The sequence below is a fragment of the Cyanidioschyzon merolae genome, chromosome 9, assembly GCF_000091205.1.
Source record: "Cyanidioschyzon merolae strain 10D DNA, chromosome 9, complete genome".
Lineage (NCBI taxonomy): Eukaryota > Rhodophyta > Bangiophyceae > Cyanidiales > Cyanidiaceae > Cyanidioschyzon > Cyanidioschyzon merolae.
Window position 1 is genome coordinate 646,425 of NC_010135.1, and position 19,846 is coordinate 666,270.

General features: G+C 57.0%; 8 protein-coding genes and 2 non-coding genes across 10 annotated transcripts; 5 read left to right on the forward strand and 5 right to left on the reverse strand.

The window, feature by feature from the left end:
* Positions 1-674: 674 nt before the first annotated feature.
* CYME_CMI241C (similar to carboxy-terminal proteinase) lies at positions 675-2,516 on the reverse strand (the record flags this gene model as incomplete). Its single annotated transcript, XM_005536338.1, has 1 exon — positions 675-2,516. One exon carries the CDS (start codon positions 2,514-2,516, stop codon positions 675-677), a length of 1,842 nt encoding a protein of 613 aa, XP_005536395.1.
* Positions 2,517-4,202: 1,686 nt separating this feature from the next.
* On the forward strand, positions 4,203-4,727 carry CYME_CMI242C (hypothetical protein; the record flags this gene model as incomplete). Its single annotated transcript, XM_005536339.1, has 1 exon — positions 4,203-4,727. One exon carries the CDS (start codon positions 4,203-4,205, stop codon positions 4,725-4,727), a length of 525 nt encoding a protein of 174 aa, XP_005536396.1.
* Positions 4,728-6,341: 1,614 nt separating this feature from the next.
* Positions 6,342-7,745, forward strand: CYME_CMI243C (plastid terminal oxidase; the record flags this gene model as incomplete). The annotated part of the gene is made up of 1 exon (XM_005536340.1): positions 6,342-7,745. The coding sequence occupies one exon, from the start codon at positions 6,342-6,344 to the stop codon at positions 7,743-7,745; it is 1,404 nt and encodes a 467-aa protein (XP_005536397.1).
* Positions 7,746-10,052: 2,307 nt separating this feature from the next.
* On the forward strand, positions 10,053-11,345 carry CYME_CMI244C (plastid terminal oxidase; the record flags this gene model as incomplete). The annotated part of the gene is made up of 1 exon (XM_005536341.1): positions 10,053-11,345. One exon carries the CDS (start codon positions 10,053-10,055, stop codon positions 11,343-11,345), a length of 1,293 nt encoding a protein of 430 aa, XP_005536398.1.
* A 144-nt stretch (positions 11,346-11,489) lies between these two features.
* CYME_CMI245C (hypothetical protein) lies at positions 11,490-12,491 on the reverse strand (the record flags this gene model as incomplete). The annotated part of the gene is made up of 1 exon (XM_005536342.1): positions 11,490-12,491. The coding sequence occupies one exon, from the start codon at positions 12,489-12,491 to the stop codon at positions 11,490-11,492; it is 1,002 nt and encodes a 333-aa protein (XP_005536399.1).
* A 159-nt stretch (positions 12,492-12,650) lies between these two features.
* Positions 12,651-14,621, forward strand: CYME_CMI246T. Its single transcript, XR_002461336.1, has one exon. It is a non-coding gene; the product is annotated as a hypothetical transcript (transcript).
* Positions 14,622-15,151: 530 nt separating this feature from the next.
* CYME_CMI247R lies at positions 15,152-15,224 on the reverse strand. The gene has a single exon. It is a non-coding gene; the product is annotated as a tRNA-Val (tRNA).
* A 254-nt stretch (positions 15,225-15,478) lies between these two features.
* On the forward strand, positions 15,479-15,943 carry CYME_CMI248C (photosystem II 12 kD extrinsic protein; the record flags this gene model as incomplete). Its single annotated transcript, XM_005536343.1, has 1 exon — positions 15,479-15,943. One exon carries the CDS (start codon positions 15,479-15,481, stop codon positions 15,941-15,943), a length of 465 nt encoding a protein of 154 aa, XP_005536400.1.
* A 1,279-nt stretch (positions 15,944-17,222) lies between these two features.
* Positions 17,223-18,221, reverse strand: CYME_CMI249C (similar to syntaxin; the record flags this gene model as incomplete). The annotated part of the gene is made up of 1 exon (XM_005536344.1): positions 17,223-18,221. One exon carries the CDS (start codon positions 18,219-18,221, stop codon positions 17,223-17,225), a length of 999 nt encoding a protein of 332 aa, XP_005536401.1.
* A 754-nt stretch (positions 18,222-18,975) lies between these two features.
* On the reverse strand, positions 18,976-19,731 carry CYME_CMI250C (similar to Golgi SNARE protein; the record flags this gene model as incomplete). The annotated part of the gene is made up of 1 exon (XM_005536345.1): positions 18,976-19,731. One exon carries the CDS (start codon positions 19,729-19,731, stop codon positions 18,976-18,978), a length of 756 nt encoding a protein of 251 aa, XP_005536402.1.
* Between the last annotated feature and the right edge of the window lie 115 nt (positions 19,732-19,846).

The following is a 19,846-nucleotide window of genomic DNA, read 5'->3' on the forward strand; positions in this document are numbered from 1 at the left end:
CCTCCCCTGGGGGCACAGATACGGGACCCCGCGGCACACGCGCCTCGCCGGAAGGCAGGTCCATGCGAGCGCCCACCGCGCCACCTCTGGTGACGGATACCGCTCCAGGAACAGGAAGCGATGGGGTTGCGGCACGCGTAGCAGCGCAGCGGATCCATTTTTAGGCTCGTGCTTGTGAATGCGCTCCCGAGACGCCGACGAGTGCCTCTGAACTGCATGCAGTCGATGTGCTTGCGCGCTGCCAACCTGCTCCCGAGTCGACAGCAACGCCAATCCTCTGGCTGGAAAGCAGCGCACTCGGGGCGAGGTATTCCAGCGGCAGAAGCGTGTGCCTGCATAGCGCCGTTGCTGCAGGCGCGACACCGCTGCGCCGAATCGCCCACTGTGCTGATGCCGGTCCCGCTGCAGTCCTGCGCTTCGAAAAATGCGCCCAGCCTCATCTTTGATGCCGTTCCTCATGAGCGAGTGCGACCAGAGATAGCACTGCACGTCACCGCAAGAAACATCACTGCATTGGCCTGCTGCACGAAAATCAGCCAAAATCGCGCACAATCCGCGTCGCTACACCATTTGCGGACTCCACGCGTGCCTTGGGTTCTGGAAATGTGCATGCTACGCGCCGAGGCATCCAGGTCAGCGCTGGCAAAGGCCTGCGAACCAACCGACAGCCGGTGCTACAAACGTGGGCGCAGGTCGCTCATGGGCATGCGCTCGCGTTCGTGACGCTTCTCATTCGGTGTCGCGCGCTGCTCGTCATCGCGCACACGTTCTCGCGTAACCGATGGAGGCGTGGATCGCAGCTCGCCATCACCGTAGTCGACAGCGAACAGCTCCCGCTCCACGAGTGTCGCTCGCCAGGGCATGGGCGCTATGGACCACAGGCCAAGCACGCTGCGATCGGCGCGGAGGCCTCGCCCCTGAAGCTCCTCGTGCCGCACAGGCGTCGTGTAACGACCGATCGTAACCAGGAGACCACTCCCGTCGGAGAGGCCGTAAACGCCCTGCACCATGGCCTTTCCGTACGTGTGGTCTGGCGCGAAACCCACACTTACGAGCGTAGCTCTGCAATAGTCTCGAAGAGCGCCCGCAAGGATCTCACTAGCACTCGCAGTTTCATGGTCTATGAGGACGACTAAAGGCAGCTGCTGGGCGACTGCCAGCGCTTGATTCGGTTCCCGACTCGAGATCGGTATGACGTCGCCATGACTACCTTCAAACAGTGCGACGGGTACGGAACCGCCGAGAAAGAGGCCAGCAAGATCCAGGGCCTCCTCCAGAGATCCGCCGTGATTCCTCCTCAGGTCCAGCACCAGGCGATCGATCGAATCGACGACGCTGCTCGCATGCGCTACTGATCCGGTCTGGCTAATCCCCAAAAGATGTGACAAGGCTGCCTCCATCTGAGGCAATGTCGATGCATTGAATTCGTGCACGCGGATGATACCCGTATCCCCGAGACGTTCGTAGTCTACGCTGTTCTCGAGAGACGATCTCGATGAAATGCGATACTCGCGAACAAGTTCGATCGGTCCGCGACCCCGGATCTGCAGCACGACTTTGCCACCATCAGCTCCCTGCATAAGCGCCGCGGCTTCAAAGGGTGCAACTCGCCCGCCACGTACATCGACACCGTTGATAGAATCGACGACATCGCCGATCGCGAGGTCGGCCTTGGCGGCTGGTGTGCCCGCAATCGGAGGGCTCGCAACATACAAGTCACCTTCCGCTACGGGCACTCTTGGGATGACGCCAAGTTCGAGCTGCTCCCGTGAGGCGCCGGAGTGCGTCGCCCTGCTCACATCGTTATCCGCTGCCCGCAGGAGAAGTCCCAGCCCCGTTGTATCGAAACGCATGAGTTGTGCGAACTTTTCCGGGCCTAGCATCCGCGTATAACGATCATGCAGCGGCCGAATGAAATACTCCTCGATTCTCTGATGCGCTGTCATGAAATCCGTTGGCGGGAGAGGCTTCAACGCTGAATCCAGCCAGCTCCGCTGCAAGCGATCACCCTGAATATGGTTCTCCCTAAGAATACCGTATGCTTCGTACACGACGCGCACCGGTGCCGAAACAACTTTCTCTGGTGGGAGCGCAGAGCTCTCAACAACTCGAGACCAAAACACGAGGGTAACGAAGAGCACACACGCGACGCCTCTCTGGAGATGTCGCCACAGAGCGAGGTCTGTTCGGCTTTGACTCCAGTTGACTGCGCTGCTCGCGGTCTGCACTGGAGATCGTGCCCCTACGCGACTTTCAGGAGGCGTCCTTCGCTCACATAGGCCCAATTGGAAAGCCTTCGCCGTACTTGGGGCGCACTTTTTCCACGAAGCAAACTCCCGTCGCGTAACGCCGCCTAGTGACCGCGGACTCTGGCAAGGTTTGCTGTGCACGAACCAGCGCGTACTTGTCTTCGTTAGACGAGTGCGCGTGTTGTCTCTCTGCGAACGCAGTCTGACCTTTGTGGTTCCGTCGAGCGGCCAAACATCGGGAACCGCCGCAAACAGGCCCCCAATCATGACCCCAGAGGCTGCGGGACCCTAGCTGCTTCGTGCCCCAGGATGCACGGAGACTCACCCTGACGATCGAGCGCTGCAGCATCAGGCGCACTGAGCGCGCCTCGGGTCCGTTCCTGCTCCGAGGAACGCTGCGGCCAGATACATCGCTACAGCACACTAGATATGTAAAAAACTGTATGTCAGAAGTTCCGCAACTGACTCTTATATTGAGACTCCTGAAGCGTGCGCTCAAGTACCAATGCATCAGAAGCCTCGATGCGGTTTGTTGCTGGATGAGAGATCCGGCTGAAGAATCGTTGATGGTGAAGGCAATCTCGGGCGCCTGCGCTGTAACAGGACTTGTGCAATTCTTCTTGAGGGGCAGAAGCGAACGAGCGCCAGCGGAACACGCCACGTGAGTTTCGCTGGACCCTCGGTGCATACCGCTGCGGCCGCTGTTAGGTCAAACTGAATGCGAACCCGTTGCACCGGCCACGCCCTGAACAGAACCATGGGACGGCACGGTGTTCGCCACTTCTCATTCCGTATGCATCGGACAACGCGCGCGCAGTTGCCAATGATATCGATGTCGAGCGCACCTGTCGTGAGCATCCAGGTCCCAGTGCCAGCGTTTCACTCTCGTTTCCGAACCAGCGGAAGGAACCAGAATCGACTCGTCCCGCTGTTGTCTACGCTGGTGCTTGCTATGTTGGTCAGCTTCGATTGCCACAGCCGGAGGCTGTGCTTGGCTTGACACCGCGCCTCAGCGACAGCGCTGGATCACGGATTGCTTCCAGTGCTGTGCTGAATCTTCGATCCAGCGAATCCGCAGCTTGCCGTACGGGCATCCCGTGCATTTGCGCGGGAGCATGGCCTGCACACTGCGACCTAAGCTAGGCATTCGCGCAGCCCCGGGGCGCATCACTCGGCATAGAGCGCGTGGCAGCATGAGGCTCTGCGGGATGAAGAGCGCAGTGCGCCCGCTGTTGCAGTCAGAGATGCAAAAAATTTTCGCAAAACGATAAACGTTTCTCAACCATGGAGGGTAAGGATATCTACCCACGCGCAGACGTCTCCCAGCCTTTTTTTGGCCGGCCGACTCTTGTTGGCCTCAGTTTCCTTCCAGGCACACCTCGAGCCGGAGAGGCTGCCTCACGTAGTGAGATCGCGTCTGCCCCGCGCGTCTCGTATTCGGTACCACACATGGTTTGCTATCGATGACGGCGTTGAAGTGTCGGTCGACGAACTCCATGCGTACAGCGACGTTGGTGGAACTCAGCATCGGAAGGATACCTAGAACTCGTGTCCTTTTTGTTATTTCAGTCTCGTCTATCTCGTCTATTGTTCTTCTTCGTTACTTGCTTTTCTTTGCCCGACGGTCGACGAGAACAGCATTTTCCGCTTTTATTTGCCTGGCACTCGGCGATGGCAGGCGCCAGGATCCCCAACGTTAATATCCATACCTTTCCCATAGATTTTTTTTCATTTTGAAACCATACGCACTGCGAACGCATCTACTGTGAACAGCGAAAGCGCATCGGATGATACGCACCTGGGCGCGGAACAGAACTGAGATGAAATGCTTGAGCGAGACCTCCGCGCGCGCGACTCGTAGCTGACGTTTTGAATTCGATTGCCTCGTGGAACGAGATTCGCACGCTGCTCCCTACCATCAACCAGCACTCACTACCGAGATAACAGTTAAGAATGCTGCTTTATACCCAACGTGCCCACTTTCTGACGAACAAAGGGTTCCTTTGTGCTAGCACACAGCGCTTGTCTATGGGGCTGTTGGCGAATAAGAATCGGATTGGTTCAAACAACACCACAAAGACCCAGCTGCACGCACCCGGTCGGGAGAGTCTCCTTCGTAACCTTGGTTATGTGGCGACCTGGCAGTTTGTTTTGGTCGGGGCAAGTCTCCTGCTTGTGCCGCAACTCTACGCAAAGTGGGCTGGTGGGGCCGCTGCCGGGGAACTCGGGGCGACGAGGCTCGTCGCAGGAGCGAACTTGACTGCCGCGCTTGTTATGCACAAGCGCACCACTGCGAGCGAGGTTAGCAACGGGTTTGGGGTGCTCGCGCCTTTCCTCGTCCTGGACGCGTACCAGGTTGTCTCACTTGTTCTCGCACGGGCTACCTTATCTCCGCTGGGATACGTCTTAGGAGGTCTTAAAGTCGCGGAGGCTGGGGTCGGCATCGCGAACTGGGTTCAGCGTCTCAAGAAAAACTAGTTGGACAGTATGCCAGTTCGTTTGCGTGCATGTCGCAGATTTCGAATGATTTCACGTATTTCAAAGCTAATAGAATTCACTAGAGTAAATGCCGGGAATGCTAGCATTTTCTTCAGTGTTTATACCTGTTCGGTACCGGATCCATCACACGGCATGTAGGTCGCTAGAGCCTCTGCCGTGTCAGCGCCACTGACTGGGACGCCTGCGAGGCTGATTTCCATTCGAGGTCGCGCGCCAGTTTTCGCGGAAATGCCTTAGCGTTCCCCGGGTGTCTGACATTAGAGGCACTACATAAGGCCCCAGCGGCTTTCACCACTGCATCATCATTGTTTGCTCTGCTCAAGTCGTCCACCAGCGCGCGAACATGCTTTCATGTTCGTCCTCTGGGGCATGTGGTTTAAGTGCGCCCGCGGATTCAGCGGGATTCGTGCGCACCACAACCAGTGTGTGAGCGCCGAATCTTCTGGGGCGTTCACGGATGTCCGCGGCAGGCGTCTTTTTCAGGGTCGCCGCCCTATTTGCATGCACGGTACTGTCGTCACGCAGACAGCGCTCTGCAAAGCAAAGTCATGCTGCAGAGTACAGCGGCCGTCAGACAGTGGCGAACCCCGCGTCCAACAGAGTCAAACGACGAAAAGAACACGATACGACGGGTTTCAATCGCGGGGCGCTTCGCTGACTTCCGACGGGTGCTCCACAAGCAACGCCCACAACAGCCAACTCGCGAACGACGCGAGGTCTCTGGGTCCGGGCACAAGATGCTCGAGATGCGCGGACGCTCTGCTCGGTGGATCGGCGCTCGTGACCATGGAATTTTCCAAACTTTCACTTGTTTCTATTCCAGCTGTGATCGCGCTCGACAGAGCGTCCATCGGGAGCGAAAATGCGTGGTTGCATTCAGAGCATTCTGCTACGTTTCAAACAAGCACCTATTTGGACGCTCTCAAGCCTCCAGCGTCAAAGGAAACCGCGTATCCAGCCCTGATTCGAGTTCGTCCCGAGCACATCACAGTATCCCGTTTTAACATCGAACAACCTCGAGTAACACAACCACAAATCCATAAACACCTGTTTCGTACAGACTTTTGGAACGTTTCGAGCACCACGTGTGCATGGACCGGCACAGGAGCACGACTTGCCGATGGCGGTTCGTACGGTTTTTTTTTTTCCGATGACGAAACGTTTACATTGACCATGTATCGCAGAATTTGGGATGGATAATGGCTTTGGGGAAAGCGTCCATGATGAAGGACCTACCTTCAAGTTCCATGACCCAGACTCGATTCGAACGATGCATCGGCAGCCTGCGTATGCGCATGGAGGCGGTTCGATCTGAGCGCGCTGCAAGTCCACCCCCATGGGTGTCCCATCCGAAAAATCTTCTTCGTGGAGACGCATCGTCGTTACGCTCTGCGACCTGACAGCTTACTTTTGGAGACACATTTCATAACTTTAAGCTGCGGATCTTTAGAAAAACGTCACGGGCTTTCTTGACAGAACGTATCTTGTCCTGCAACGTGCGCTGGTCGTGCCGGCTAGAGAAGGTCGGCGCTACTGCACAGCATACGATCAGATCGGTTGTTCGCTTGCGCTCCGTTCCTTCGCGTGCACGCTATGGAAACTGGTCCAACACATATGGGCAGAGGCCGTGCTCGCTGTGCTCCGGGCAACGGCGGAGCGCATGCAGTTCTGTTCGTTCCGGCTAGACACCTGTTGCGCGAGGAAAGAAAAGCACCAACGTCACCAAGAGTGGCGTGCTCGCGGTACCGCGACAGGAAGCTGCTTCAAATACGCTCCCTGCGTATGGAACAATCAAGCCAGCGACTGCCGAAAGGAAGGCTAGAGAACTTCTTCGTGCTACTCGGGAAACAGTGCGTGCGGGAGATCCGTGGCACCGTCGAAGCCGTTGCAGCTGCCACGACGCGGCAGGCGAAGACTCCGTCCGCGTCGCAGGCGCGTCTAGCGGAGCTCGCGATCTCCGACGAGCTCATCGCCAAACGCGAGAGCCTCCGGGAAAGTGCAACGCATTACCTGAAAGCGGCACCATGGCTTTCGAGAATGACCTATACTCTTTTGTGCCGCTTGATCGAAATGCTCTTTCGCGACAGACCCATCGAACGTTTTTGGTTTCTGGAAATGGTTGCTCGCGTTCCCTACTTCTCTTTTCTATCAGTGTTGCATTTGTATGAATCGTTGGATCTTGCTCATCTCACGGAGCTTCGGCGCGCTCATTTCATAGAAGAGTGGAACGAAATGCACCATTTACTGATTATGCAAGCGCTTGGTGGCGACGGCCGGTGGCTGGACCGCTTCCTCGCATATCACGTGTCTCTCGTGTACTACTGGGCACTGGTTCTCCTCTACATGATCGCACCAGCGGTCGCGTACAACTTCAGTGAGCTCTTAGAAAAGCATGCCTACGACACGTACGCGGTGTTCATCGAGCAAAATGAGACGCTGCTGCGCACGCTGCCGGCACCTTCGGTTGCCCGAGCGTACTACGAAAGCGGTGAGCGCTTCCGTTTCCGAGCGGACACCATCAATGCAGAGACGCACGCGTGCGAGGGCCCCCCGGTTGCGACGCTGTTCGACGCTTTCGTGAACATTCGCGATGATGAGGGCGAGCACATCAAAATGATGGAATTCTGCCAGACGGAAATCATCAGCACTGGACAAGCTTCGGCGACAGGAGACCAAGCCGATCTGTGTGGATCGAGAGCGGCGGAGGCACCAGCACTCGCGGGTCTCCTGGCGACTTTCTCGACATGCATTCGTTCATCGGAAGATCGCGATCGCTGGAATCGCTGGCAAGCAAGCGCTGAGGAATGGAAACGGAAGCACAGCAGAACGCCAGTGCCATTTCTGAAACCATCTGGAGCCGCAAGTGCGCAGCTGACACGCAACTGGAAAGTGCACGCTAACGAGGGGTACGCCCCTATCCCCGAAGCGACGGACCGAGGTGGACATGCTCTAGAGAACGGTCATGTGGGGCCAGGAGCGTCGTCTCCGACAGCGTAGTCCAGCGCAGATGATCGTATGACGCCCCTCGGCACGCTCACCGCTCTGTAACTGCGGCGACCTGGCGTGTGGCGGTCTGTCAGGTTCGCGAGTGGCAGGCATGTGCCGCCTTGTATCAACGCATCTGCAGGTGCGGCTAGCGTTCGACCCTCGCAGCTGGCAGCATCCTCGCGTTCAGAAGATTCTGGTTGGATTCATCGATCACATGCCATGGAGAATCAATAGATCATTCAGTCGACATGTCGCTACTCTTTGTCATGCATGGTGCGTGAAACCCGGGACGTGAGAACCTTAAAAGTCGTAAATCGTGGCTGATCTCTTGTTGTGCGGATACTTCTGGGGTGACGCTGGACCCGATTTTCACAATCAGCGATACGTACTGAGACTATTGCAGTTTGTGGTGGAAGAGCACCCACGAACGCCGAGCCCCGCACGGCGTTCGTTTGCTCCAAAGTGCGATCGCAAGTGACGGCCCTATGTGGCGGCGATATCCCGTTTGTCGCTCTTCTTGGAGCGCATCCTGCGTTACCGCTGGGTCTATTGAGGGACCGACGCATCACCGCAGCGCAGTGACGAGCACATTCGACGGGGCCTTCCTGTCGACGCTGCCGAGAGTCATCCTTCGCGAGCACGTCGTTCCGTGCTAGCCGCACCCGTGTCAGATGAAGATGAAGACTGAACTGCTCGCTCTGTTCCTGCCTTTTGGTCTTTTTTCGGAAGTTCATCAGTAGCCGTACTGCCTCAGCATTCGATATGCTGCTTTTCGGGATTATGGTTTTATTAGTAGTTTTCGGATTCTCGGTGGCTTTTTTTGGAGTGGCGTCTGCGATGCCTCGCCGCTCGAGCCCTTTCAGTTACGAAAATCGAGAGCGTGCGCGACGCTCACGACAAAGGGTTCGTAAATGAAACATGATCTTTATCCAAAGCATACGTACAAGTCTGTATTCTTCCCGATTCATGAAGAAGGCATGTTCAAATCATGCTTGCTTCAATTTTTTGGATCTTTCCGTTCCGGGACAACTCGCGGGCGCGGCAATTCGCAGCGCTGGATGAACGAGCAGAAAAACTCGACGTCCTCCAATGACGACTTGTTTGGAAGCTCTTGCCCAAACTTTCCTGAAGTTGTCAGGTTCTATTACTGACTCATCCCGGGAGACAAATTATCCCCCTTTTGTGGCTATCAATGACAGGAGACTCAACGGCAGCATTCTATCTCTCAAGGGATAGCCATCCACACGTTACCATCTTTTCTATTTGACTAAAACGGGTTTTGGACAAGTATTTCAGTCGCCGCAGCAATCGCTTTTGGAAGCGAGTCCATCAACGCTTCGCTAGCAGGGAGCGGAAACGGAACCGAATTTCTCGACATAATCCCCGGTCCGAATTCTTCCTTCCGGCAAGTGTTTCATCATGGACATCATCGCGCATTACTAATTCTTGATCGAACGAAAGCGAATACGCTTGCGTGTGCAGCGGACGGAGAACCCGACAATGTGATCGTCCACAGGAAGCCAGTGATCTTCGGTTTCGGCACTGGGCACGGAAACGCAAAAGCGCATTCGGGGGATCCTTCTGTACCCGCCAGTGGCATGCATTGACCGATAAAGCATCGCTCCGTGCGCTCCAAGGTGGCTGTCAACAGAGGAATTCTGGTGGTATTCTAGAACACCTGACCACAGCCGAGTGTCACCGCTGCAAGCGCTTACCCATATTGTGTAAATTGAAGATACAACTGGCAAGCCACGCGTACATCGCAGCTTCCGTCTGCGCATCAATAGCATCGACAACAGCCGAAAACAGCAACATCGGGACTCGAACGATGCGATCAACAGCTCCGACTGCTGACCGAGGAGCGCTAGGGAACGAATAGACCGGCGTATCTATAGCTATAGATAACAGCGAGCAAGCGAGAGGGAGGGAACGGAAAAAGCTTCAGGAAAAGGACCCCAGTACAGGCGTTGATCACAACTGAAAGAGCGTCCTGCACGCTAGCGTGTACGCCCGTGCTGGAGGACTCGTTCCATTCGACTCTGAGATCGTTGTTTCGTGCCGCTCCGCACGTGATACACGCAGCACGAATGCCGCCACCACCGCTGATCGGGAAGCGCCACCACAGCCGCCACGCAAACACGCATATGAACATCGCGAGGGGCGCTCCCGCGGGCTTCCCCGCGCAACGCTGCCGGACAGGCGGTGACGTGTGTGCGCGCGCAGCCTCGCCCCCGGAGTCGAGGATTGCCAGAAATCTCCGCGCCTTCCAGGATTTGTTGGGCGTTGTGGAACGTGAGCTTCGTTCGAGAACCGCTCATGACTGGTTTCATTTCGACGCGTGCGGGTGTATCTTCGACTTGGAGAGAGCCTGGAAGATGGCAGACGATACGCAGTAGTCGTAGTGGCGGCAGGTGTTACTTCAGGTGCCGTCGTCAGTTCCATCTCTGGGCGCGCCGCGACGCCAAGGCTCCCGGCAAGTCCGCAGCACGCGAGCCGGTGAGTAACAGTACGGGGGAAGCGAATGCGCTCAAGCCTCCTGTGCCCTATGGGTCAATGCTGGAGAGGGAACGAAAGGAGCGGCCTGGAAGTGCTGGTATTCTCGGTCTCCGGAACTTTGTGAGAGAGTCGCGAGCAATCGCACTTGATTTGTACGATAAACTGCGGGGCATTGATGAGAGTCGACGGCTGCCGGGCGCTCTGGCGCTGACACTGGATGATGCGGCCGTCAATGAACGAGAAAAACGTCGAGATGAGCTTACCGGGTATCTCTCGAACGCGCCGTGGATCTCCCGCGTGCCCTACGAGATCGCGTGCCGTTTCCTGGACTGGGCCTTTACGGATCGTCCTATCGCGCGTTTCTGGTTCCTCGAGACCGTCGCGCGAATGCCGTACTTCTCGTATCTGTCAGTTCTTCATCTTTACGAGACCTTCAACTGGTTGCACCTTGCGGAACTCCGACGAACGCACTTCGCCGAGGAGTGGAACGAACTGCACCATCTGCTCATTATGAGCGCACTCGGCGGCGATGCCAAGTGGTCGGATCGTTTTCTCGCATACCATCTGTCGATCATCTATTATTGGCTACTCGTCGTTATGTACATCGTATCCCCGCGTCTGTCGTACAATTTTAGCGAGCTGCTGGAGAAGCATGCCGTGGACACATATGAGCAGTTTCTCACAGAAAATGAGCATCGTTTGAAAGCACTTCCAGCACCCGCGATTGCCGTTCGCTACTACGCGAATGAGGTGGCTTACACATTCCAGGCTTTTGGTGATGAGAATGGATCTGCAGTGGAGACCAGTCGGCCTCCTGTGCAGACGCTGTATGATGCGTTCCTGAACATTCGTCTGGATGAGGAGGAACACGTTCGGACAATGGAAGCGTGCCAGAACTACGATCTGGTTGAACGTTTGACTTCATCGCCGTATCTACGTGAACAGAGCCCGGAAGATGGCGTTCCCGCACATGCGGACAAGCACGCAGAGGAGTCGTCAGCCGACCAGACGGGCAGCCGCGCCGCCTGGAACCGCTGGGCTGACGCTGTCAACCAGGCCGGGCGTCGACCCGGACCTGACACGCGCTCTGAAGACGCAGACCAAAAGCCTTGAGACCTCTGCTTGAAACAGGGTATGGGGAATATTTGTCCAATTTTATGGGGAATCAACGTGGCACACAATCTATGGTGCGAAAATCAATGAAACAGGGTAACGGCAACGATGGAGCATCGAATGCACTGTAAACGATACCGCGCTTCAATCGATGCAGCTTTTGAAGGTGCAGCGCTCTGGTGCGTGGCCCGCTCGTCCGCATTTCGCACAAAGCGGCTTTTTATAGCGCAGGCTCGGATAGACGACTTCGTAGAGCTCATTGCTCAGGCGCAGGAATTCATCCGCTCGAATCGCGAGTCTTGCCATGATCTCGTTCCATCCGAGACTTTGTTGCGTGTGGAGCGCTATCTCGGGCGCTCGACGTAGATCCCAGGAGACGGGGCCTTGGCTTGCCACCGGCGAGGTGTAAACAGCAAATGCCTTGAATAGATGGACGTCGAACAGGCGCACAGCTTCCAGAACATTGTCTTCGAGTTTCTGGTCCAGCATGCGCTCAACGAAAGCCCTGCCGCTTTCGCTCATGGGAATGCGTTCATTCTTCACCGCCAGGCTCCACGCCTGGACGTGCGAAAACAGCAGCAGCACGACAACGAACTGCCGTTCAGTGAAAGACGGTAGATGGTCTAGTGCGTCCAGTATTCGCTCGAGAGGGCTTCGCGTGGATCGCGGTGCTTCGCCCGGCTGACTCGCGCCCAGCTTGTCGGCCTCGTCCGCGACCCAGCGGTCAACGGAGAGCGCGTGGTTCTCGATACCATCCAGCCAATGGTGGACGACTGACGCTAAGTACATGTTTCCCATCACCAAACTACTCCAACCAGTACGTGTCGTCGACGAATCTTCGTGGGACCTCCTTGCCGAACACTCATCGCCAAGTAGCAGTTTCTGGAACTTGGTTCCGAGCGCAAGCAAGTGACGCTCGTGCTGAAGAATCTGCGCCTCTTGCAGTTTCCCTCTTTTAGCGTCTTCAAAAAAGCGGTGGCTCGTGATTCGCGTCCATAATAGAAAGTTTCTCTGCACTATCTGAAACGTTGCCGAGGGCACGTACACGAGCGCACCGAGCACGCTCATCGTCTCCCGGTACGTTTGCTCTGCAACCTCATCAGGCTCACTTTGACTTCGTTGGATCCAAGGCTGCCCCAAGTCCATACGAGAGCCGCGTTGAGGGAAGGCCCCAGGCCGCGCGTGTGTCCCGCACGTGCCGAACGTGTTGCGTTCAGCGCGGACAGCGTTGCCGGACGCCGCGTCGAGGACAGCACCGTTCGCGTTGCAGGCGAGGGTGAGGGCGGCACGAGGCACGCCCGCGTGCTACTGCGGGCGCTTTTCGACGGTATGTAGGTGCTGCGCACTCGCTGACACACGGAGTTGCGTGATGATGATTTGCGTTCGATGAATCTAAGCAAGTCGTTCCTGAGTGCTCAGGTGTTACCAGAGGCAAGCGAAAGAGACCTCAGTGTTGTCGGCTTCGCTTCTGCGTGCCATAAACGCCGGAGGTTTATTTTCTTGAATTTGTGGAAGCTACAGCACGCTGTCAATTGGCTGATGCGTTCAGGTCGACGAATCTAACGAGGTTCCAATCGCATATTAAAGTGTTGCCAGAGGGAAAGTCGAATGGATCTAGATCCCGTTGTGTACGCTACTGTGCAGCATAACAACCAGAGATTTATTTTCTTGATGAATAGAAGAAGGAGAGATGCAGCGGCGTGCTGCGTTTCGAGCGCATTCCAAACGCTCGCTGCGAGGTAAGCTGCACCTCTACAGCGGTTGCCGCACAGGGACGGAATGGCTCTGTGTGTACCTTGACGGGTTTCGGCTCGCAACGTGGGTCACCGGTCGACGAGTCGTTACTCGCCATCGTTCAGTCATTCGGGAGGCGTCAAGAGAGACCTGCTGGTGAATGCGGCGCAAAACAACACGCTGCCTGACCACAGCGAACAGGGCGACGCCTAGACGCAGGCCGCCGCGTCCTAGCCCCAGAAAAAGCTGCGTTAAGGATGATTTGCGCAGGTCTCACTACAGCGCACCAGACCAGCGGGGTCGTCTGCCTCGCGGGGCTAACCGCCCAGAAGGTAAACGCTGGAATACACGGAAAACTATTCCATTTTCATATCTCGCCTTTGAGGGAAAAGAAACAGATAATTAGCTGCTAGTTCGTACTTTGCTTCTGCCTCTCTCGTATCCCGACATGATGCGTTCCGCGCTGGCGCGTCTCCCGCACAGCACGCCTGGGAACGCGTGCCGAGCGTCGCCGCAGCGGCGCTAGGCGTTCGTTGCTGCTCATGATGACGCCGTCACGAGACGGTAAACCGGAAGAAGCGCACCGTTCGGCTGAAAGCGCGAGTTCTGGGGAAGGGTTTCGTTCCTGGAGAGCCCTTACCCGAAGGAACTGGACAACTTTCGGTGGTATTTTGGCGCTAACCGCATCTGTCTACGTGTATACCCTATATCGAATGCGTTCCACGGCGCCTGGGGATCTTCGCAAAACGCTGCCGTTGCCGCCTTCCGATGAAAAAACGGACAAGTAGCAACATGCTATCGTTCATCTCTTTGAAGATCGTTTATTGTGACAGAACGAAGTCTCACGCACTGCACTGATGGTGGACGGCGCTCGCCACGCAGTGCAACGGCGAACGACACGGACACGCCGTTCAAGAGTCGAGTTCCACACTGGCCCGACACTCGGTCAGGTTTTCGTGCAGCGTTCACGCGAACTTTGAAAAGCGATATCCGATAACGTTGGTAGCGCTCTGAAGTCGCGTGTATTTTGAAGATCGGCGCGTTTGTACCTCGGTGCGCCAAAACGTCGCAGAAAAGCATGCGCTTCTTCGACGCCGCTGGCGCCTCAGCTGTGCACAACTCTGTCCACGCGTAAGGACGCGAATGAGCGGGCATAAAGAGTGCAGTACAAGCGATCGGGCCGTACTGTCGTAATACATTTGGCCTTGGTTTCGCATGCGTTTCGGGTACGAGAACGTGCCGGTGGTCAGCAACCACTGGATGATGTAGCGTACGCGATCATTGCTCTTTTCCAGGATGATCGTGAAGCTTTACGAATATTGCTGGTAAGGATTCGACGCGTGCGCGTTGTTGCGACCATATCCCGGGTACTGGTATGTTGCGTGTGTCGCTCAGGGACGGGTTCAGGTGCATGGAAACTTTGCGCATGGTGGAATGTCTTCGCGGATGGGTTGCTTCTAGAGCCAGCAGTGCGATGCGTCCAGTCCGTCCCGAACCATACCCCCGTCATCCTTGGTAAAGAAACGTTCCATTTGGGGCGATGTCAGGTCTTTGGGCGCTAATGCGACTGACCGGCGTATGCGACCAGACGGTGGTTGGCGCTCATGCGTATCGCGCTGGAGCTCGTGTGCGGTACCCGCAGTCTCCAGTTCCCTGCGCTCCATATCGAGATGAAGTGCTTCGCAGCTTCGAGCATGGTGCAAGAGGTTCGTTTCTCCAATTCAGCCAGGGCCCGAGGTGCTCGTGCTTATTTTGCGCTGAGTTTTCGTCACCACAAGGGTTGCCCTCTGCCCGAGCTCGACACTGAAACGACACCGGCATGCCTGAGGCGGCTCGCGAGCGCTGCATGGATCAAGCGAGGCGCCGGCCCAGTGCCGTCAAGGTTTACTGCCCTGGCGGCCGGTGTATGCAGCGTACGCTTGCCGCATATTGCGTGTTGCACGAGTTGCGGTGAAGTCACCGGGAGCCGTCCTTATCGGGTGCGGCTGTGGGTGCTACTCGAGCGCACCTGCCAGGGCAAAAACGCTGCCTGCGTGCCCACTTGACGGGAGGCACGGACGGCGACGCTGGCGTACGTCGAGCGAGGATCGAACTCGCGACCTCCTGCGTGTAAGGCAGGCGAAATCACCACTATTCCATCGACGCGCGGCCGATGTTCGCTTGCGTTCAAAATTGACTTATAAAGCCCTTTGGCGATCGCGCATCTCGCGGGCGGGAGGGTCAAGCGCGGTGCGAAGCGGGGGGCGGGGGGCACGCGAGCTCTCGCGCTGCGCCGGAGCTGCGGCGTGCGTGCGTGCACGTCGTGCTGGTTGCATTGCTCGCACGCAAGCGCGTTGCATCACGTTTCAGCACGTCACCTGCTAGAGCGTTCCAGGAACTGACTGACTCAGGACCTCAGTATGGCGTTCATCAGCACACCTTTTGCAAAGGTTTCTGCAAAGCGTGCAAGCGTTTCGGCTAACCGACGCGCACTGTGCATGCGGTCCGACGCGGACCCAGTGGTCTCGCGCCGAGCGCTGCTTTCGGGAGCGCTGGCTGTCGCCGTTGCGGCTGCGATGGCGAGGGCGCGCCCAGCGAACGCCCGCATCGACTATGAGGGCGTCGGTTATCTCGGCGGCAGCGATAAAGTTGATGTGAACAATGCGAACGTGCGGGCATACCGCAGGTTCCCCGGTCTCTATCCGACGGCGGCCAAGAAGATCGTCCAGGGCGGTCCGTACAACTCCCCCGAGGATATCCTGAAGAACCCAGAGCTCACGGAACGGGACAAGGAAGTGATCAAGCAGTACATGGACAGGTTTGTGGCACTGCCGCCAGCACCAGAATATTTCACAGACCGAGTGAATAACGGTATTTACAAGTAAGGGATAAGGCGCGGTAGTGTGTTCGTCGGTTTCGTAGACCGGAGGTGCCAGGGCGATCCTTCGTCACACTTTGGTCTCGAAAGGGTATTGGATTCACACACCTAAAAAGTTTTCAAGTACTTTTATGTTTCCAGGTTCGTGCGAGGTACGCATGGCAAGTCGGAGGCCGTGCTTGGTCGTCGAGGTCGGTCGCGCGTTGCTCCAACCCAGCATGCGCCCGCAACGCCGCTCCCCAGACGCAAGGCGGTTCGTCGACGACGACATGTCGTTTTCGCATACCGCTCGATGCAGCACAGATTCCGATGCGTTGCCAGGGTCTGTACAGCGGGTCCTGTGCGCTACGGAAGAACGCCGAACTCGGTGTAGACGATTCCGTCGTTGCACCGCCGCAAGCGGTACTGATGTGAATGTCGAACGCTGCGCTTGGCGGCGGTATCGTCCGCACGACGCTCACTACTTGAACAACGCGTGCGTGACCTGTTCCGTTGCACGCGGACTGGAGTGACAGCCGAGGCTGGCAGTGCGCCCGTATCGAACCAGAACCGGATACGAGCGCATTTCAGCCCAAGTGGGGTCCTTGAAACGAGCTGTAGCCAGTCCCAGGCCAAATGTGCTCCTGCCAGGTGCGTCGTCGAGGGTATAACATATGGCTCGAGCTCCAACCTAATCAAATGGCATCGAGCGGCGTCAGCCACGCTCCTGTTGAACAATATGATGTGCTGCTGCATGCTCCTCAGCCGACGGAGAATGATACAGCCACAGTGCTGCGTGTGCGTCACCATTCGAATAGGGCCGTCCACTGGGCGCTCCAGCGTTGTCCCTGTCCGCCCAAGTGACGCCTCATTCTGGGAGGTGTCGGAGCACGGCAGCGTTGCCAGCGCACTCGTATCGCCATCCCGTGAACGTGTATCGCAGGCGCACCGTGTTGGTTATGAAATGGCTTCTCGAGCGCCTGTCAGCAGCGTTGCACCGGGGCGATTCCCTTACAGATGCTTTCGTTTTGCATGATGAAAATATCACATGCCGTTGTGCATCTGGCTCCATCGTCATACGCGGGTCGGCGTGTTCTTGCTCTGGGTGCAGCGCGACGGCATCTGTCAAGCAAATCCCGGAGTGGAAGGATTCAGAACACTCTTCGTTGTTTTTGTTCGAGCGGCCGCGGGCGGGGCTCGTTGGGAACGTGTATGCCGCAGAATGAACATGACCCAGAGGAGAGCGTCGCGGGGCCTGTCACTAGCACATCATCGATGTGTCGTCTCGCCGACCCGCGGGCAATAACTTATCCGTTGCGGGTCGTCGTAACGACAACAGGCACGACAATGGCAATGATGAGTATAATCAGGAGGATAATAATACACCACATGAGTTTGTGCGAACAGCGCTGCAGTCTTCGCGCGCGTTGCAGGTTCTTGACCCCTTGTTTGACCGACTTCCGTGTGCCTTGAACATTGGTCTCGATTTGATCGATAAGCTCCCCCTGAGACTCAACCAGGACGCTCAGATCTAAGAACATCTGATGGAGCTCTCGAATGCTCTCCTCAAGTGAGGCAATTTCACGATTGCGCATCTCCAGGTCGGCGATTTCGTCGCTGAGCGTTCCCCGCTCCAGATCGAGTTGCTCTTGCTGGAGCATTGGACGCAAGGTTTCCGGCTTCTCGGCAAAATCGCGAACCTGCGCATCGTCGAGACCGGGGCGCATGTTCCGCAGCTTTTCAAACATGGCTCCCTGCATCTGTTCCTTCTGCTGAGCCTGGAGGCGCTCGTACTCCTCTGTCGCCCGCATGAACTGGCGAATGAGTCGCTGATGTTGGTTCACTCGTATTCGCGCTTCCCCACTTCTGTCTGGGTGTTGCTCGCAAAAGCGCCGGTTGTCGTCGGCCATGGCCTTGAGGTCGATCTTTACTTTTTGGGCAACCTCTTGTGCGCGTGTCTGGAGCGTGGTGATATCCGCCTGAATAAGAGCCACTTTCCGTTTGTCGGTCGTTCCTGCCCTTTCAGAGTAGAGCGGCGTGAGCTGCGCAAGGATATTGCGATAGAACGCGATTTGGTTGCTCAGCTCATTGACCTGACCAAAAAAGTCGACCAGGAACGAGTCGGAGGCTCCCTCGGCCTCGGAGGCACCGTTGCCAGTGCCCGCCCCGGACTCCAGGTCTGCCCTATCCTTCGCGCTAGGTGCCTGTGGCTCCAGTGACTCCTGATCAGGAGCGTCATTTTGCTCACTAGAAGATGGAACAGCGAGCTGGTTTGGCTGTTTTATTTCACCGAGTCTATTTTGCATCTGTCGTTCACGACACACACAAACACACGAAAGCGCGTCGACTTGTTAGACGATCGTTTGCGCATCGCGAAACGGATGCCACATGGAACGTGGACAAAACTGTCAGGAACGGCGGCGTCGCCCAGAGCACTTTTCCGCCTCTGCTTCCGCCGCCTCCGCCTTCCTCTCCCTCTCCTTCTCCTTCTCCTTCGCTGCACCGGTGGTCGGCGTCAGAGGGCTATCGCGATCTGCTCTGCCACTGACCAGCAACCGGAGACCAGGAACTACTCTTGGAAGCATCATCGTTCACGAATGCATTCACAGCCGTGGCATGCCTCGGATGAGCTACTGCATCAATGTCCTCTGGATTGTGTGCGTGACGATGAACCAGGTCCTATGCGGCTCGCATCTGTTCAAGCGACCTGGTCCGATTATGTCGCTCCATCGACTTGTGCAGGATGCTTTGGACGGCCCGGCGAGCGGTTTCCGCTCACACCCGCACATACCTCCCCTGCCAGAATTATGGATCTAGAACTTGCCCATGGGCATCGGCCTCGGCACGCTTGACGCGAAATCGTTCGATCCCGCCCTGTCCTCTTCAGTGAGATACATTGGGAATGAGGCGGTGAGCGGGACGGTACGATTCGAGCTGGCGGACTTGATGCTGCTCATCGTATGGCAGGTGCCAGCCGTCTGTACACTCCACAAGTGCACTATTCTCTGCGAAATGCTTGCAACACTGTGCATCCCGCTTGAGCGCCGTGTGACCGAAAGGCTACGCCAATCGCAACAGTATAGTCAGGAGCGACAGCAAAGCCGCAGCCGTGGCCACTACAAGCACATCGCGGCGTTTCCTTCGACGAATATTCGCGACGAGACGCCCGACTTGCGGCAAGGAATCCGCCATCGCTGTCATCCGGTGGAACATCAACGCAAACGTCTGCCGCTGCCGCACGAGCTCATCCCGAAGAGCCATACTCTGCCCAAGACTAGCATCCACAGCCTGGTGTGCTCCATTAACATGCGTCGACTCGGACTCGAGGTTCCGGAGACCGCGTTCCAGGTCCGGCGCTGCTCCAGGCAGGCTACCAGCACCGCCACCAGCTTTTGTTTGTGAACGCTGCCGCTCTGGCGACGACACTCGTCGCGGACCCACCAGGTCGAAGTACTCTCTGACTTGTCGAAGACTGGCTCGCAGACGGCGGTACTCGATCCGCGACTCTGCAAGCACCTCCTGGTGCCGCTGCAGAACCAGTAGCAAGGCAGGTTTTCCCTGCTCATCTTGTGTAAAGGTTGTCATCTGCCGGTTTACCTCTTCTAGTTGCCGCAAGCAACCCTGTAGGCGCGTCTCCAGCGCTTCCACCCGCTCAAGTTCGCGAGCGACCTGGTCGTTCCTTCGCGACGCATCGACCACGCCCAAGGCGGACCCAGAGAGCGCAGCGCATGCCTTGGCAAAGTCGCTGAGACTACGCTCCACCTCACCCTCGAGGCGCCGAGCTTCCACTCGCAACTGCTCCCAGCTGACGCTCATCTCCCCGACAGCGTCGCCCTAGAAGCCGTATCGCTGGGCTCGGTGTCCTCTACTGTAACGGGCGTTGCGCAACCGCAACCGCCTCAGAGGCAGGAGTTCGCCGGTCTGTGGACTT